General features: G+C 43.7%; 1 protein-coding gene across 1 annotated transcript in view; it reads left to right on the top strand.

The window, feature by feature from the left end:
* Nucleotides 1–6,433: 6,433 nt before the first annotated feature.
* The window catches only part of KCNK12 (potassium two pore domain channel subfamily K member 12), a 47,265-nt gene continuing 35,532 nt past the window's right edge, over nucleotides 6,434–18,166 (top strand). The window contains exon 1 of the mRNA XM_066611890.1: nucleotides 6,434–6,776. Within this exon, the coding sequence (XP_066467987.1) occupies nucleotides 6,434–6,776 (343 nt within the window). The remainder of the gene's footprint in view (nucleotides 6,777–18,166) is intronic.

Raw genomic sequence — 18,166 nt, 5'->3', positions numbered from 1 at the left:
CATTTGGGTTGGTGATCTAGGACGCCTGTATAGCTGAGATGGCTGAGATAGCTGAGATGGCTGTATAGCTGAGATGTATAGCTGAGAGTGCCTTCAAGCAACCAATTTTGCCCATAAGCACGTAAATGCCAAGTGGTAAGAGTCAAATGGAACTGTGCTGAAGGAAAGGGAACAATAATGGGGGGGGGGGGGTTTTCAGGGGAGAATTGAAGATTGTCCAACAAGTGTCATCTGGATAGTCTATTGTCAAATAAAACCTGTTAGGTAAGATTTCACCTGAGGTCCACCCACCACTTAAGGGTGGAAAATGTTCATTTCATTGGCGGAAAATCTGGTTGTCTGAATATGCCCAGATCTGTGACAACTGAGGGCACAATCCTAACAAGGTCTACTCAGATGTAAGTCCTATTTTGTTCAATGGGGCTTACTTTCAGGAAAGTGTGGTTAGGATTGCACCCTGTGTGACTTGGTTGCCTGACAGAAAGTAAGGGAAAGTTATGGTCCAAAACACCATATCCTCATTCCAGGGATCTCCAAAAAAAAGGGGGGGGGGGTTTCAAAAATTCTGTCTACCCACAAAGTGTTAATTTACCAGTTAAAAAAACCTCAATACCACTGTTTGAGTTCTTCAGTAGCACTTGATGTTCTGGGTTCTGACCTGTTTTCAGACTGGCAGCTTAATTCAATATCTGATGAACACATTTCCTTTCTTTTGCATACAAGTGGTTCCAAACAACTAAGCTAATGCAGTTTATTATTCTATTTAAAAATGTTTTCACCAGCCCAGGCCTCCTTTTTAAAACAACTGCCAACACTGTGCACATCAGTTCAGGAAATTGGGTTTCTGTTATGCTTATATTTGATCTTCAGTTAAAACATATTTAAATAATGAGATGACTGATAAAGGAAGCAAGAAAAAAAATCCTCCATTGCAGACTTGAAATGCATCCTGTTAGTAATGAATGAGGCAGTTAATTCTGCATTATCGTTGCACTGTACACTATCGCATCATTTAGCCAAATGGCCAGAAGAAACCACCAAACCATTTGATTAACCAGAGCTTAGTTGCACAGATGCTCACTCTGAGATAACGTCTGCCTGTATGGGGTCATCTCTTAGATTTGTTTGCACAAGGATAATCAAAGACTGAGGCAGGGACCTGGTCGACATATGCTGCTGAATGAGGTGGTGATGAGTTTTGAAGTGACAGAATGGCTTGTATCATTTTGGACTGTGGGTGAGAGGGAACTCACATGTTTCGTTTAGTGGTAGATCACCTGGCTTGCATGCAGCAGATCCCAGGTTCAAACCCTGGCATCGAAGGCTGGAAAAGAAGTAACAGGAAAAAGGTGCTGGTGATGGAGCATAATGGATTAGTGGTCTGATTTGCTAGAAACAGTTTTACATGTTCAAGTCTAAAGACAAAGTGAACTAATACAGAGGAAAAGAGCTTCTGGTTACCAGTGTCCTTTTTCATCTTGGGCTAGCTATGCAAGCAAACAGATATTAATACATTGAAGGGTAAGAGAAGTAGGGTAGATAGAGCTGGCCCATCCGTGAAGCCAATTGAAGCAAATGCCTCAGGACCCAGATTGGTGGGAGGTGTCCTTTTCTTCCACCTACTTGCCTCAACTGTTCCTTTTCCTTCTACTCCCTGGATTGGAAAAGGAAGAGGAGGACAAAGAGGAAGAGGCAATGTGGAGAGGAGCTAAGCTACAGCATTGGAGAATGGGAGGAGCAGAATCTGGCACATTGTTGGGGAAGTTGCATTTGGCATGCCACTCCAAGGAGGTCTTGGGCTAACCCTGGGTAGACAACACATTTCCTAACAAACATTTACTTAGTCAAGAATGACCTTAAATGATGGATAATGGATGTGGGTGGGAATAGAATCAGGTAACTTTTTACAGTGAAGAAAAGAAGGCAAGAAGATTTAGAGCCCAATCCCATGCCTATCTACTCAAAAGTAATTCCCATAATAGACAATGGAGCTTACTCTTTGAAAAATGTGATAGGATTGCAGCCTTAGTAACTATTTAATGAGGAACATTGGAAACTGCCTTGTCCTTAGTCTGGCATTGTTGGTCTACATTGACTCGTTATCCATGATTTCAAACAAGGGTCTTTCCTAGCTCTATCCAGAGATGCCAGAGAATGAACCTGGGACTTTCTGCATGCAAAGCAGGTGTATCACCATCACCTCTCTCACCAGCTCACACAAAGATATTGATATGCTTACTTGGAGAACAGGCCCCTTTGTTTTCAACACCTGTATAGATCTGGACATTCATAGGACTGTGGAGTAAGGACTGAATACACCATGCTCAATAAAAATAACATGAGATGTTCTGGAGTTGTTCTCCACTCTTCTTTCCAGACATGACTCCTGGCAAGACTGGTAAGCTGTCAGGAGCCCATGAGTATTCCAAGAACTCACTGTGCTGAATGCCAGCTATGGGGGAAAAGTCATTCTACCACCTCTGCTGCTCTGTAGCTCTCTTACCATCCTCAGGAGACCAGCAGAGCAGAAGGAACATGGAAGTAAGGAGAGTGAGGGTGTACACTCTCCAGGAGTCTCTTGGCTGGGGAGTTACGCAGGCAGTGCAAGCAAGAACCATCCCCTCTCCATTCAGTTATCCTGATTCAAGGCTTGCCTCTCACACCACTGTCCTCTTTTACCATATAAATAAAAGAAAAAGATCAGGAAGCTGCTTGCCTCTTCTTCCTGTCATCTTTCACTCCCGCCTGCTCCATATTGTTGGTGTAGGAGACACTGAGAGAGAATGGCATCATTTCAATGCTCTACTGTTGAACCTCCCCATCATGCTAAGGCTGCCACTTCCTGACTCTGGTCTGGTACCTGTAACTTTAGCAAAATTTGGCAAGTGCCACTTTCCCCCACCATTGTGACACAAGGACAAGAGAAGCAGCACCTGCCAATCTTTCTTCTATCCAGCCACTTTGAGCACAGAGACACCTTTCAAGACACTTCCATTTCCAATCACTGAGTGCTGCCTCCACCTTCCAAGACCTCCCAGAGAGGAAAGGTCTCTGCCAAACAGCTGCAAGGCAGTTAGGGACGCACTCCGTTTGAAGCAGGAAAATGGCAGGTGGATAAGGAAGCACTTAACCTTTCCCCAGCCTGCTTCTTTTCCTCCTGCATCTCTCTCCTGCCAGCTGTTATCCTCCCACCTGGGTTCCAGGTAGGTGTTTGCCTGAGAAAGAGTGACTGGCTCAAGGACATCCAGTGAGCTTCCTGGTTGAACAGGGATTTGAACCCAAGTATCCCCAACTGCAGTTCAACACTCCAACGTCACTGACCCACACTGGCTGTTTATATCTGGCAATACCAGCTCACTTTGATGCTCTCTATCACATGCACTGTGTACAGCAACACACACACACACACACACACACACACACACCTCCCCCATGACACATACAAACACTTCCTGTCTCTCTCTCTCCCCTCCAACAATGCATTGATAAAGACTTTTTTTGATGGAGTTGCTGACAAAAGCTAGTTTGTGCTGAAATATTAACAGATGATGTTTCATTTATATACAGAAGGAATACGTCTCGCTCTACCAGTCAACCTGAGTCCATGTAGACCTTGTCTGGGAGAGAAACAGCTCCTTGCAGTCAAACAGGTTAATGTCAGTCCACCCTATCCACAGTCTGGAAAAGAGATGGTCCTTTTTTAAAGAGGGGTGAAAGCAATCTGATAGGGAGGCATCCTTGCTTTTGTTGTGTGCACCCCTTTCATCTATGTTCAAACAGGTTTGGGGGACCAGGTTTTTGGGCTGCCTCTTTCAATTCACCTTAAGCTCTTGGAATTAACTCTCTCCACCAGTCTTTCTTCAAGACAACTGAGTTGATAATGGGGGAAGGGGGAGAGAGACGACCTATGTAAGACTCTCTCTCTGTGTGTGTGTGTGTGTGTGTGTGTGTGTGTGTGTGTGTGTTTCTTTGCAAGGCCACTTTGGTTTTGAAAAAATTGTCTGCCACACACTCATGCATTCATAAAGACAGAGACATGTGTGAGACAGTGCTCTATCGACAGATACTCGAGAAAGACTGGAAACTGTTGTGAACTGTCTGCAGAGACGGTGCTGGAAACGCGAAGCCTTTTTGAAAACGAAGTCCTTTTATGGCTGGTTCTCACTGTTGCTTCTGGAGACGATCCTACCGTGGACCAGCCTCTCCCCCCCCCGCCCCCCCCCACGAAAACATCGAGTAGCAGCATCTGTGGCACAAACAGCAACAAACACACAAGCCCCATAAAACCCCACACCCCCAACCCGAACCCTCCCGGTTGGTGGGCAGGGCGGGCGCCATCCACCATTTTCCTCTTGGCTTCGGATTGGGTGCTTTGCCATCCACGGATGTGCCTCTGAAGACCCGAGAAGGCAGCCGCGGTGGCTGATCAACTCCCCGGCTGGGAGTTGGAAGAGCCCTCCTGCCCCCGTCGGCCCCCGGAGCTCAACTACAGGCGGGGACAGACGGGAGTCGCGAAGCTGCAGTGCGCTATCCGTGGTGCTGAACAGCCGCACTACCTCCACCAGCCCTTCGCAGCGTTCAGGAAAGCAAGGCGACCCCCACAGGTTTACGGGAAGCCACTTCAGCCCCGCTCGGGACTTCACACTGCACCTTCCCGGGCGTCAGGTGCACTCTGGAAAAGAGCCTGGTAGGTGTTTGCTCCCTGCTGGGTCCAGGGGAAGCCTTTGGCCAGAGGCTGCGGTTGAGGGAAGGGGGGGGGGCGAGAGAAACGCATCGCAAGAGCCAGGCTTGAGAAGTGGAGGCGGACAGAGCAGCCGGGAACAGGTAGCTCTGTCAGGCTCAAAAGAAAGGGAAAGGGCAAAAAAAGTACTAGGTGGCAAAGCACATCTTTACTGCCGAGCTTTGCTTTTGGCACCATGTAATCTGGATTCTGTTGGAAGGATGATGGGGAGGAACCCTGCTTTAAGGAGGGGGTTGGACTGGATGACCTTCTGTTCCATTCAAGTCCTTTTGAAAAAAAGAAAAAGCTTCCTGCTTAAGATCTTCGAGGTAAAGTAGATGCTCTCTGGTCACTTGGTTGGTTGGAGAGGTGATGTGGGTTCTTATTTTTGCAAAGATCAGGTTCACGTTTGGGACAATATCTGAATGCTTGCCAAAAGGCAAGTCAACCACATAACAGAGGACTGCTCTGTTTCCTATGTGGAATCTTTGCTAGAACCAAAACCTACTTAGAGTGTAAAATCTTATCTAATTAGCAGGGCAAATCTTATTGAGACCTAAGTGAAGTTATCCTGGTATCTCACTTCTGGACTAATGAAAACAGCTACCACTTTTCTGCTTTGCATCAGTCAAGGCAGTTGTGAAATTTATTGAGTCAAATGTAATTTATTTTGTCACAGATGCATGAATCTTTTTAAAAAAACTTTTTTGTTTTCTTCTTTTTTAAAAAAAAAGTATTTCTCTGAGGCTTTGTAATGACTAAGTAAAAAAATGGAATTCAAACCAGCAAAGGAACTGGTATCTCATTAATCTAGATTGTTCCAATCCAAGGAGATGGCCTCAGAGTTGAAGCAAATGAGAAAGGCAGAGGTTGGTTGGATGGAAAGATCCCTTTTAAATATTGATTGGCTGCATCTGAAGAAAGACTGTGTACATTTGCTCTCCTAGAACCTTAGAAGATGGTGTTGAGCGCAGCTGGTTGTCCTGACATTGTCTCATGTTGCTGTCCAAGTACATCCGGTACACTAGAAGGTGACTTGCCCAAAGAATCTAACAGACATGACAGTGAAGAAAAGTCTACTTTTTCATGTGTAACTGAAGGAGTTTGATTTCCAGACCTGTTCAATGAAAATGGTTGAAGGGTGGCAATTAGATGGTGGGAGAGATGTGGCTCTTTGCAGAGAGGTGACTGACTCAATTGAGAATCTCTGAGGAAAAAGGTGAAGTTCATATTGGCCTTGCCTTTCACATCCTAGCACTACTGAAATTGACTGAAAACTCTCCCCGCTCCACCCCACAGTAGTAAGTGGCAAAACAAACTAACCCTGTCTGCCTTCAGTTTGGATAAAGCCTGGAATACAAAGAATATGGCCATATGGAGCTATCTGGGATGGAAATGTAAAGCCATTCCTTGCAAGCAAACAGTCACTCTGCTTCTGAGATCAATGGTGAGTTGCAAAGATAAAGGAACTTCCAATGTGACACGAAGGAAGTCTTTGTCTGTAGGCTGATGTGGAGGAGACGCATGGGATACAGGCTGGAGGAATTCTGCAAGGACAACAAGCCAAGATCCATGACTCAGAAAGAAAAGCCCTTCTGGAAAACTTCAATGCAAGTTTTCCTTTCGAACTCTTTCATTGGACGGTAGCCCCATGCAGGTATCTCCAATGTGGTGTTGGTCGCTGTCCGTGGACTCTGTGGTGCTGAAATTTGGATGATGTCTATCAGGGGATCTAAGGGCTGCTGCTGCGTGTCGCATTTCAACGAGGACAATGGCAGGTTTGTTCTCTTAGCTGTGCTCATTGTGGCATACCTGACCGCTGGAGCCACCATATTCTCAGCCATTGAGAGTCCATCTGAAGCAGAAGCTCAGCATCGTTGGAACTGGACCCTTCAGAACTTCAGCCAGATTTTCAACATTAGCCTCCCTGAGCTAAAGGCCTTCTTAAAAAGTTATGAGGCAGCCATGGCTGCAGGCATCAGGGCAGATGCTGTCCGACCAAGATGGGACTTCACCGGGGCTTTCTATTTTGTGGGCACTGTAGTGTCAACTATAGGTAAGTCTGTTTCTTTCTCTCTTACACATACAGTACCTAGAGTATTTTCTTCATAAGCAGGGAATAATCAACAATGCTCTTCACCAAGTCTCTGCATTCATACTTGCATCCAACTTTAATGAAATCTAAAATGGTTCCCTTCTAGATAAGGACACATGTCTAGAGTTCCGTGTTCAAATGTGAAACATTTGTGGGTTGGGCATTTTTCAAGTTGTTGTACTTCGGAATGAACAATGTTGGAACAGTTAATTTAAATGCTATTTACCTCTATCTCTATGCTTCCCCCTTTCTCCAGTTTTCTCCAACTTCTCTTTTCTCAACCCATCACATTTTTGTGTCTCCTTCTTGACTTAAGGCCCAATCCTATCCAACTTTCCAGCACTGATGCAGCCAAAAGGCAGCCCCAAGGTAAGGGAATAAATGTTCCCTTACCCTGAGGAGACCTCCATGACTGCCCCTCTGTTGCAGGATGTAGTGCACACCCTGTTGGCACAGCTGCATCCATGCTGGAAAGTTGGATAGAATTGGGCCCTTAGTTCCCTCTATTTTCGGTGCTTCCTCCCTCCTTTTCTTCCTTTCAATCTTTCCCTTTCTGACTCTTTAACTGTTTCCCATGCTCCCAACACTTTTTCATTCTCTCTACATCCCTCCCAAGCCTATTCCCACCCTACTTCCTGATTCTGTTTTAACCTGGAATTTAAGAGATCTGTTTCCCAAACATCTATAACACTAAGGAAATTTTCATATGTTTTACATAAGGTTGCATAAGTATGCATTATGAATATTGCTAGCATATGGTAAACAGGAAGACAGCCAATTTTAAATTGTACAGTCTAGCCAATGTAAGTTTCACATTCAAATCACAGATGCTATATGTGCAAAAACTATATAGCCATCATTTTGAAAAAAGGCATTTTCAGGTGTGAGACTTGGGGTGCAATCCTAACCCCTTATGTCAGTGCTTTCCAGCACTGAAATAAGGGCAATGCAGCTCCGAAGGAAGGGAACAAACATTCCCTTACTTTGAGGAGGCCTCCGTGAGTGACACCCAACTGCAGGATGCAGCACATCCTATGTCCCATAAGCCAGTGCTGGAAAGCACTGACATAAGGGGTTAGGATTGTGCCCTTAAATGAGTTTCAATACTTCAATCTATAATGCGAATATAGCATCCGTATTGGTGGGATATTTGTTCATGTCTTTTCTGTGGTCAATCCTGTAGCGATAGCATGCACACATGGCACAAATATTGCATGAACATTGCAAATGCATTTATGGGTGTCTAGTATGTAAAAGGGCTTAAGGAAAGCAATGTAGTAGATATGGACTGAAGAGAATAAAAAACAAACAAGGATTCAGCAGCATTTGGAAAGATTGCCAGGGATCATATATAGATCATATATATGGGACATTGTTGTTGGTTTCATTTTTCTTTTCCAAGAGGCAAAAGGAAAATATGGATTGAGTAGCATACACTAGCCTGCCCCTTCAAAAATTCAAACAAACACAAACAGCTGCTACACTTTAATGAAGTAGATTGGGTGAAGTTCAAGAAGTGATGTATTTCTCTTTCTAGAAAGCTTCCTAAAGTTGCTATAGCAACTGGAGTTTGGAAAGTGGTTGAAAGTCAGAATGTGTCCAACACACGCACACACACAAATACATAAAGCAGAACAGGTATCTCCCAAATGAACTGGAGCAATTGAGGAAGGGAGGAGAGAGAGAAATGGTAAAATTCTTATATCACCTTGCCACTGTGTAGGCTTTGTCAATTCAGTTGTGTTCTTCATTTTCCCATTCATTGCATATTCCCTCTTCTCCCCTCCCACATGCTGGTTTACATAGGATTTCATCTCTGCCCCCATGTTAAACAGAACTTTAAAAATGATATTTCAAAGCAGAAAGTAAATAACCCATTTTGTTTTTGTTAAAAAAGAACTAAGGTTACAATCTGATATACACTTACTAGAGTGTATCCTATATGTCTTCCTATCCCACAATCCTCTATGTGCCTTCTCAGAAGTAAGTCCCTTTGCATTCAATGGGTCTTACTCCTGGGAATGTGTATATAAGACTGAAGCCCAAGAACCATTAAACTCAGTGGGGCTGACTTCTTAATTGAGCTATATAGAATTGTTAGACCATTTTGAGAATTTTTGGTTCATTGCCATTTTAGTCTCAATCAGCAGCATTAGTCTTCCTGGTGATGGGTAAGATTGGCAACACCTGAAGATCAATGTGCACAAAATCCACACAGAAAGTTGTGTGGGAGACTCCATGCATCAGTTCCATTGCAAAATTAAATCTGATTTAGAGTCTGTGCACATTATAATTGTTCAGCATTCACCGTGAGGCTCATTGATGTAAGGGGGAGTGCTGATATTTTGTGCCAATTGAAGAGACAGCTGTCTCTAGGCTTTTGTATAGCTAATAGCTAAATCTTTTTCAGCCCATTCATGGACACTGGTGACCAGTTGATTCTGAAGGTGTTTGATGAATGATCCTTTGCTGGCTGGCAGTGCCTTCCTCCTGGAGGCAATCTACTTGTTTCAGCAGATGGTTAAGAAGATCCAAGGGCACCTTCTTTGCTTTTGGGTAAACTGATACAGCAAGTTCTCACTTAAAGTAATTTCACTATAAGTCATTTTGTTTCAAAGTTGCTGAGAGAAAAAAAAAAAAGATTCCCAGCCAGGGCCACTGTCTGTGTAGAGTCTGCGTGTTCTTCCCATGTCTGCATGGGTTTTCTCCAGCACAGAAAGCTCACACTTATTTGAGTGTTTGATATTAGAGGTGTTTGAGGTCTTTATTTAGAAGTTTGGTGAAGTTTTTGTGACCAGAAATATACTGTAGGAACTTAACTCTTGTTTACATACATCAATTAGCCTACAGTAAAATTGGTTCCGTTATAGGTTGTTTTGCTTAAAGTTGCTGTTTCAAGAATCTATCGACAACTTTAGTGAGCACTTGCTATATTGTGTTAAGACTAGCACTGACTGTATTGATGTCTGCCTTTTCTTGTAAGGTAGACCAAAGTTCCCCATTCTCTCCCTTCACAAATGAACAGATGCTGAAGTGATTGTCCTGAAATATCCTGTTGCTTAGGCAAGTGGCACCTGAGAGTTGCCACTTGTCTCCACATGTTGCTAGAGTTGCTAGAGCTGCACTTCCTTGACTCTCCTACTTTAACTCTAGCTACTCCTCTGCAGTGGCTGCAGAACTACCTTGAGGTCAACACAGCATAAAATCATAAGAATTGACATACAGGCTCACAAGGGTGTGCCACCCAGCTGAGCATTCTGTCTACCAACAGTACTCAGCCACCTGCCACAGGCAGGTTCACCGAGAGGCCAGGATGGTAACACCAACCAATTGCTTCTTGTTTCTTGGCAGCAGTTACTTCTCAGTAGAAAAAGCAGAAAGAAGTGTATCCTTAATGTAGCTCTTAGTCCCATTGACATCCATGAGGCATGCACTCATCCTACTCTAAATATACAGTGGAGTGTGTGGTTAGGTGTAAAAAATCCAGTTCTAAATCCTTCCTTGGCTTAGAAGCTGAGTGTACATTTGTATTTTCTATCAGTAATCTTCAACCTTTTCTGAACTGGGATTTATCTTTAATTCTGACTTGCAATATGGGATCCAGTTTTAATGCTTTCACATACACACAAAGACACACAGACAGACACACATACCTGTTTTGCTTTCTTTTTTCTATTTTCTTCGACGCAAGACTGCAACTAGACAAGATAGTGGGTTTGCACTTTTTTAAAGGGTAAATGAAGACATCAGAAGGGCCATGGTCAGCAACATGAGTAGGATGCTGGGAAGGGGAATTAACCTTTCTCATCAAATGCCTAGGCAGGACAACAGCTGCTAGGACTGGTGTTCCAATGCATTTCAATATGAATCTTCAACAAGGGACTACTCAATTCCTTTATAAACCAGTTCAATAAAGTTGTACTGCAGTGACCTTTAACATTTATTAGACCTCCAACATCTATTTAATCCTCCCCATTCCCCCTCCCCTGTTTTTCCTATCTGAATTACATAGAAAAACTATGAGGTCAATTTGCATGCATGCTAAGAGATCTGGTATCCTACACTTTCAGTTCCAATATACCCCCCCCCCCGCCCAACAAGATAGCTTACAAAGTGAATCAAACAGTAAAATGTAAATCAACATGCAACAATAAATAGCACATAAAATTCACAAAAGAACAGCCAAACAGCCTCTCAAAAAAAGCATTGCACCATCATCCAGCTGCAGACAGCAGGAACACCCACAATCTTCTGGGCACAATTAAGTTTTTGCTACTCACTGAAGGGTAAGCAGTGAACAGGCTGGGCAGAGCTCCCTTGGGAGAGTGTGCCCCTTCTGAAGGCACAGAGCAGTGTGGTTCAGAGCATGTGAGTAGCTTACAGCACAGTGTGGTTCAGAGCACATGGGGTGAGCAGCCCTGTGGATGTCCTATTCCTAACCTCCCTAGGGATTTAAAGATAAGCAATCAGTGAAGTTTGTGTCATTTGATATCTGAGGGGTCTCATTCATAAACGCAAGATTCATCACCTGCTACTTTAGCCAACAGGAGATGAACATTCGGGATGTGCGGTGTGGGGCAGCAGGTGAGACAGAACTGCCCACCAGAGTGCTCCAAAAGTGCAGCTGCCACCACCGCCTCTGTGAGTGTGCAAACACTCACAACTCATGCACTCTGAACAGTGGCTGGAGCACTTATGTTGTGAGTGCTTGTGCACTTACAGCAGTGGTGGTGGCAACAGTGCTTTTCAGAGGACACAAATGGGGCAATTCTGTCTCACCTGCCACCCCCACACCGCATGTCCCTGGTGAACATGCTTGTCTGCATCAGTGGCATCACTAGAGTTTGTGTCACCCACTGTGGGAGGCCCCCATGATGGACCTTCTCCCATGCAGTGGGTGGGGCAACACCCAGGCAGTAGGCATGGTGATACACCATCACCCATCCCCATAGGTTTGGGGGCTATAACTTTTGATAGGATAGAGATATTTAAACGCAATTTGTTTTGTTGCATTCTGCATGATATATAACATGCATTCTGCATAACATGCATTCTGCATTCTGAATGATATATAACATGATGGTATTATGCAAATATACCAAGACTTTAAAAATTTTGGTCATTAGTGATGTCACACCCTCATGTGTGTCACTGGGCGTGGTCTGCACCCCCCTCCACAGTCCCATAGAGACACCATTGCAGACCATGGCAACTTTCTCACATACGAAAATTGGCACATGAACGAGAGATCTGAGTGCCTGCCTGCTCTCCACACACAATCTGTATGCCATACATATGCAGCCTAGGACTATGCAATCATTTCCTTTAAGTGACTGACAATTAGGTTCCTGAAATGACTGTGGAAAATATTCCTAATTCAAAAGACAATCATAATATCATATAATTCTTCTATAAAATAAATGGCCAAATAATAGCAATGGATTTCAAGAAAGTATCTGATTGAAGCACAGTCATAGAGAGATTGTGTTTTTAATGGATATGTTTATTTGCCTGCCCAAAGCACAAAAACAAACAAAAAAACAAAAAACACCAAAAAGAAACACAATTATCTTAATTGAACCACCTCCCCAAATTTCAAAGTCATTTCTGGCTTTAAAAAGGCATGCAAAATCAACGATATGCACCAATAAAGCTAAAAGGATTTTTAAACATACCAAATGATCTGCTCACTCAATACAACATTGATGGTGCGTAACTGAAACTTGCTGTTTCTAACTGAAACTCTGTGGTTCAAACAGAAACGCAATTTCATTCAGGGTTGGGGAGGGAGATAAATATATAATGAAATATAATTGCTCGCAAAAAAAAAAGAGGAAAACATTAAAAATCAGATGGCTATTGTGCACAATTCACTACATTTTTCTACTGTTTCACTCTTCCCACTTCCCTGACTGATAGACAATGATAAAATCCTGCTTTGCAAGATTAGCCTGCGATTCCACCCAGTTCAGTATTTTGTTTACAGCAATGGGCAGCTAGATGTCTATGAGCTCTCACGAGCAGAGGGAATGAAGGCAATGACTCTTTCTTCCTTTTTTCTCCAGCATCTAGTGTTCAGAGATGCTTCCTTGAAATGCAGAGGTTCCATTTAACTATCTAGGCTATGAGCAGAGACCTTCTGTGAATTGGTCTAAAAATCCTTTAGAAAGTCCACCTAAGCCAATGGCCACCATTGTACCTTGCAGCAGTAAGCTCCTCAGGTTGATTGTGTGTTGTGCTTCTTTTTATCAGTCTTGATCCTCCCTGCAATCAAGTTTATTAGGTGACCCTGAGCAGGCTTCTCTGCACCTGAGGTGGCCTGTCAAATGCTGTGCCCCTTACCTGATGATGTGCCAACCTCTCCTCCTCCCACTCCTCAGGGTCAGAAAAGGATGAGGGGGTAGAGCAGGAAAAGAAGTGTGGAAGAGAGTGGTGAGCAACAACACTGGACAAGTGCTCTGGCCTGCCCCTCTCCCACATTTCTCTTCTACTTCAACCCTCTCTTCCTTCTCTAATACATAGTAGTAGTAGTAGTAGTAGTAGTAGTAGTAGTAGTAGTAGTACTGGAGGTGAGTAGGCAGACATAGGTGATTGCTATCTGATAGACTGCTGCCTAATGCAATTCCTGGACCAGCCCTGACCCTGAGTTCTACAATTACTGAACCATTTATTGATTTATTTTACTATGTAAACCACTTTGATGATGATGACGAATAAGGGGGGAAAGTGCCCTCTCTCCATTTTCCCCACACTGTTTATAACTTGATTAATCACTTATCATGTCCTCCCAACATTTTTTCCAAAGCTAGAAAGTGTCAGTTGCCTTATCCTTTCCTTGTAGGCATTTTAGGTTGACTTGAGGTACTCTAGAAAAGCCTAGTGAGCAGATCATCTCACATATCCAAAGAGCACCGTTGCAGCACTGTTATTAAGACCGCTTTTAAGGAATCCCGCCAGATTTTGTGTCAGCTAACAATATTGTTGTCAAAACTGTCACTGAATTACAAGAAGACTGTTTTGACATTTCCATGGAAAAAATACAGCTATTTGCTCCACATGTATTAATAGGAGCTTCTGGATTTATTTATTTTTTAAATCAATCAAGCAGTTCATCACCAGGATGCAAAAAAACAATGATGAATATAATTCTGTTGATTAATATTGCAATATTTTTACACTGAATAATTTATTTTGTGCTTTCAGACTAGACACATTTGTGGTCCAGATGTACACTCCAGCAGTTTGTTGTCACAGCTAACAGGTCACTGTGCCAGGATACATGCTTGTACTGGGGCATGGTCCCAACCCCATAGACCGCACTCCAATGGCTGTCGCAGCCAGTGCCCTCAAAGGGGGAAGAAAGTGTCATCTGTGGGTTTGTGGATCACACTGGAAAGGCAGCAGTGCACAATGACACAGGCACATTTTGCATCATGCTCTGTCAATATAGCAATTTACAACACCTATACAGTGCTTTAGAGAGCTGAAATAGTTTCACATCTGAAGCTGCCTTATACCAAGTCAGACCATTGGTCCATCCAGCTTCGTATTGTCAACACTGACTACCAGCACCTCTTCAAGAGCTTCCAAGGAATTGTTCTCTGCTGTACAGATTGCAGGGATGAATCTGAGGGAGGGGTTGAATTGAGCTTCAACCCCTCCCTTCCCATGCAGCTGTAGGACAATTCTGCACAGTAATTCTGCATGGTTGTCCTGAGAAAGGTTTCTGACTTTTCCAACTGCCTGAAGATGGGGAGACATTTTTTCTCCCTTCTTCACAATGTGCCTCCCTTGAAGCAAAGGGGCCAGCAGTGAGAGAAAGGGCCTTCTTGGTGATAGCTCCCCAAATGTGGAATTCCCTTATGGGCAAATTACAATCAGCCCCCTCCCTGGACACTTTCCAATGGGGCTTGGAGACTTTTTAAAATTTCAAATGACTTTTAGTCATGGGGTGGGAGGGAGATCTGATAGGTGGGTAGTTAGAAGGGGTCGGCTTGAGTTTTTACTATCTATTTTCTTTATGCTTTTATGTTTTAGCTGCTGCTTTGAGGTTGATTATTTTTGAGACTGTGGTTTTAAGCATTGTGATTTTATTATGCATCTTATGTTTGTTGTAAACTGCCTTGGGCACCAGGTTTTGCCACATAGGAAAAGGGAGTATATAAATCTGCAAATAATTAATAAATAAATAATACAAAGAACTAAGGAAAACCTCATAAAATTGATTGGCTGCAGATTTGGGACAGACAGACCAAAGTGCTTTGCTTCCTCACATAATGGTGTAATTAGTTTGGGAAATTCATTGCCATAAGATGTGATGAAGGCCACTTACTTAGATAGCTTTAAAAAGAAGAAGAAAGGATTAGACACATCTGCAAAGGCTAACTCGGAATGAGGGCTACAGGGAGCCTCTGAGTGCAGGAGAAGCAACCCTCTGCATACCACCAGAAGCAGATTCAAGCTCTACTTGTGATCTTCCCAGAGACACCTGGCTGGTTGATGGGCTTGAAGGTTTGTGGAGGTGCCAAGGAAATGATATGAAAGATCCAAAGTTTACTTATGCGGAGAGTTTATTTTAAGAGTCCCCAAGCAGCCATGAAGTCACACACCATCGCCAAAACCAGTTCAAAGGGCAGAACATAGCAGCATGGTGTATATATACAAGGGTAGTTTACTTCCAAAACCTTAGCTAGGTTGCATGAAATGTAGCAACCATACGAGCCATAGTGAGCCTAGTAAACAAGTGACAACTAGAACAATAGATGCACAGAACTCAAGCGAGGTTGGGCTGCTCTACAAGGAAGGATGCAAAATGCAGATTGAAATGCAGGTTGTTGGCAGGCAAAGCAACAAGCAAGCACAAGTTAAATGCCTGTCTTTTGGCCCATCTCTTTTGCTTGGAATATGCCAGGACTTTGCTTATGCAAAGAGATGTTAAAGCCAGGGCAAGCCTTGTGGCCTGGAAGCCTGCACTGCTGCTGGAAACAATGGTGGACCTCTGGACTGAACCAGCCCAGCAGTCTTATATTCTTATCCCCACATTGCAGATGTGCAAGGAGATGAGCGTTGAAAGAGTGAGAGTGGCTTGCCTAAGGCCACCTAGCGAGTTCAAGAGTGAGCAGGAATTTGAAGCCAGCATTTCCCAGCTCATACTGTTAGCTATAGGACCAAACCAGGGCTCTGTTGCAACCACCTTTTCTATGCAGCACCTTCTCTCCCAGCCCTGGGACCTCAAACACTGGGGGAATGCTGCTCTTCTTGTGTTCACTGGTTTTCCAGCAACTTTGTTTTTATTTTATTTTATTTTTTTATTTTTTTGACCAGGCTTGGAGAAGAATGATGACCAAGCTTTATATTATTTCTCAAATTGCTTTAAAGAAAGAGAAATAATTTAATCCTAATGCTTCAATCCTATTGAATTCTCCAGGAGGCCCTAACAATATTAGTCTGCCCCTGACTTTAAAACACGATTGCTAGGAAGCTGAATGGAGCCTGTGGAATGAAGTGAGGAGAATGCTGGAATGGTCGAATGCACTATTTCGCTTCAGACTGCATATATCTGAATGTTCACCCACATTAAAAGCTCTCTGCAGATACAAGATGACATGTCTCCAAAGTGCATTTTTCGTTCTCTGCTTCCGCAGACTGACAAGAGCACCATGGAGTGTAATTGACCCTGGCAAGTAAAACCAGTTTATATTCTTGCCAAGTTCAGCCAAAAAGTTCCCAGAATAACATTTCCAGTGGAATAGATTGCAAAGACGCAAACAGATGCAATGCTACTTTGGGTTCTTTGCATTCATCACATCTAACACATACATCTGAAATACTACACTTTTTATAGCCGTTGGAATCTTGAGAATGCTGGCTTGCATATAAGAAAGTGAATCATGTTTCTCGTCCTCACCATTTCTAAAAACAGTGTGGAAATTTGTCTGGTGAGTAGTGGTGGTGGGGAGTAGGGTCAGGGAAATCTTAATTGAGGTGGCAATCTAGAAGGACACCATGGTTAATGAGAATGAAAGTCACTGAGAACTTCAGCAGAACTAACAAGAATACATTCTCCCTGTCTAGTCCCCAGCATAAATTCCTAGAATTAAGTACCTCTGTATTTGCCAATCCACAAGTATAGCTCAATTTTGAGGACAGAAATAGGTTTTATTTTGACCCAAGTTCCCAGTTGTGACATGAACAACTGTGTTTGAGAAAATGGGGTAATTGCAATGATTCCCTCACCCATAGTGCCTGTCTGGGTTGGAACCAAGGGGCTCGGATCCTTCTTGGAGGTTAGATTCCAGAGATGGGGCTGGGGGACTCCTGCTCTTTTGCCTTAGCCTTTGGTATTCTGTAGGGATCCATCTTGTCATTTACATCTACATGACACTACTGGGAGAGGTCATCAGGGGGCTTGGGGTTGGGTGTAATCAATATGTATTTCTTGGTGCTCCATAAACTGCTTTGCAAGCCTTTTTGTTGAAAAGAAGTACATAAACATTTGTTGTAGCAATAATGCGTAGATGATACCCAGCTCTACGCATAATTTCAGTCTCATACTAGGGAAGCTGTGAAAGTCATGAAGTGCAGCCTGGAGTCAGCAAGGAGCTGGATGAGGGTGAACAAGTTGATAGAAACTCTGGATAAAACAGACGTTTTGTTGGTCAAGAAACCTGCCTCTGAATGATAGTCTGTTAATAACCTGTTCTGGGTGGGATAGCACTATTCTTGAAGGAACAGATCCACACTTTGGCTCCTGAATCCAGTACTACTTTGAATGCCCAGATGGCAGCAGTGGCCTAGCAGCCTTTGCCCAGCTTAGGCTGAAACACCGCATCCATAACTGAGTCACTCAGAGTGGGCTATGGTTATCCATGGGTAGGTTACACTGAGATTGGACTGCTGTGATGTGTTCTGTGTGGGACTACCCTGAACAGCATTCAGAAACTTCAACTGATACAAAATATAGCTGCCTGTGTGATGAGTGGGAACAGGCAGATTTGACTCAATTCTGCTGCTGCTGTTCCAGCTTCACTGGCTATTAGTCCATTTCTAGCTGTAGTTAAAGGTGCTGGTGATTGCCATAAGAGCTGTTGGGTGCAATTCTAACCCCTGGGTTAGGCTGGCACAAGTCACTTGCGCTGACCCGGAGGTGTCACAAATGTGCCGTAAGGCACGTTTGTATCAACTTAAGAGTCGGGGAGGCCAGTGCAAGGAGCTGAGCTGGCCTCTCCTCACCAGATCCAGGCCTGACACAGTAAGATTGCATCAGCTGAGCTTGGCCAACACAGGGGTCTGGGGGAGTGTGGGGAGGGCAAGAAGGCGGGCATTCCGGGCAGGGGAGGATGGACAGCAGG

This window comes from Tiliqua scincoides, chromosome 1, assembly GCF_035046505.1.
Source record: "Tiliqua scincoides isolate rTilSci1 chromosome 1, rTilSci1.hap2, whole genome shotgun sequence".
Taxonomy (NCBI): domain Eukaryota; kingdom Metazoa; phylum Chordata; class Lepidosauria; order Squamata; family Scincidae; genus Tiliqua; species Tiliqua scincoides.
Note: the sequence above shows the minus strand (reverse complement) of the source record. Positions and strands in the feature narration are given on the sequence as shown.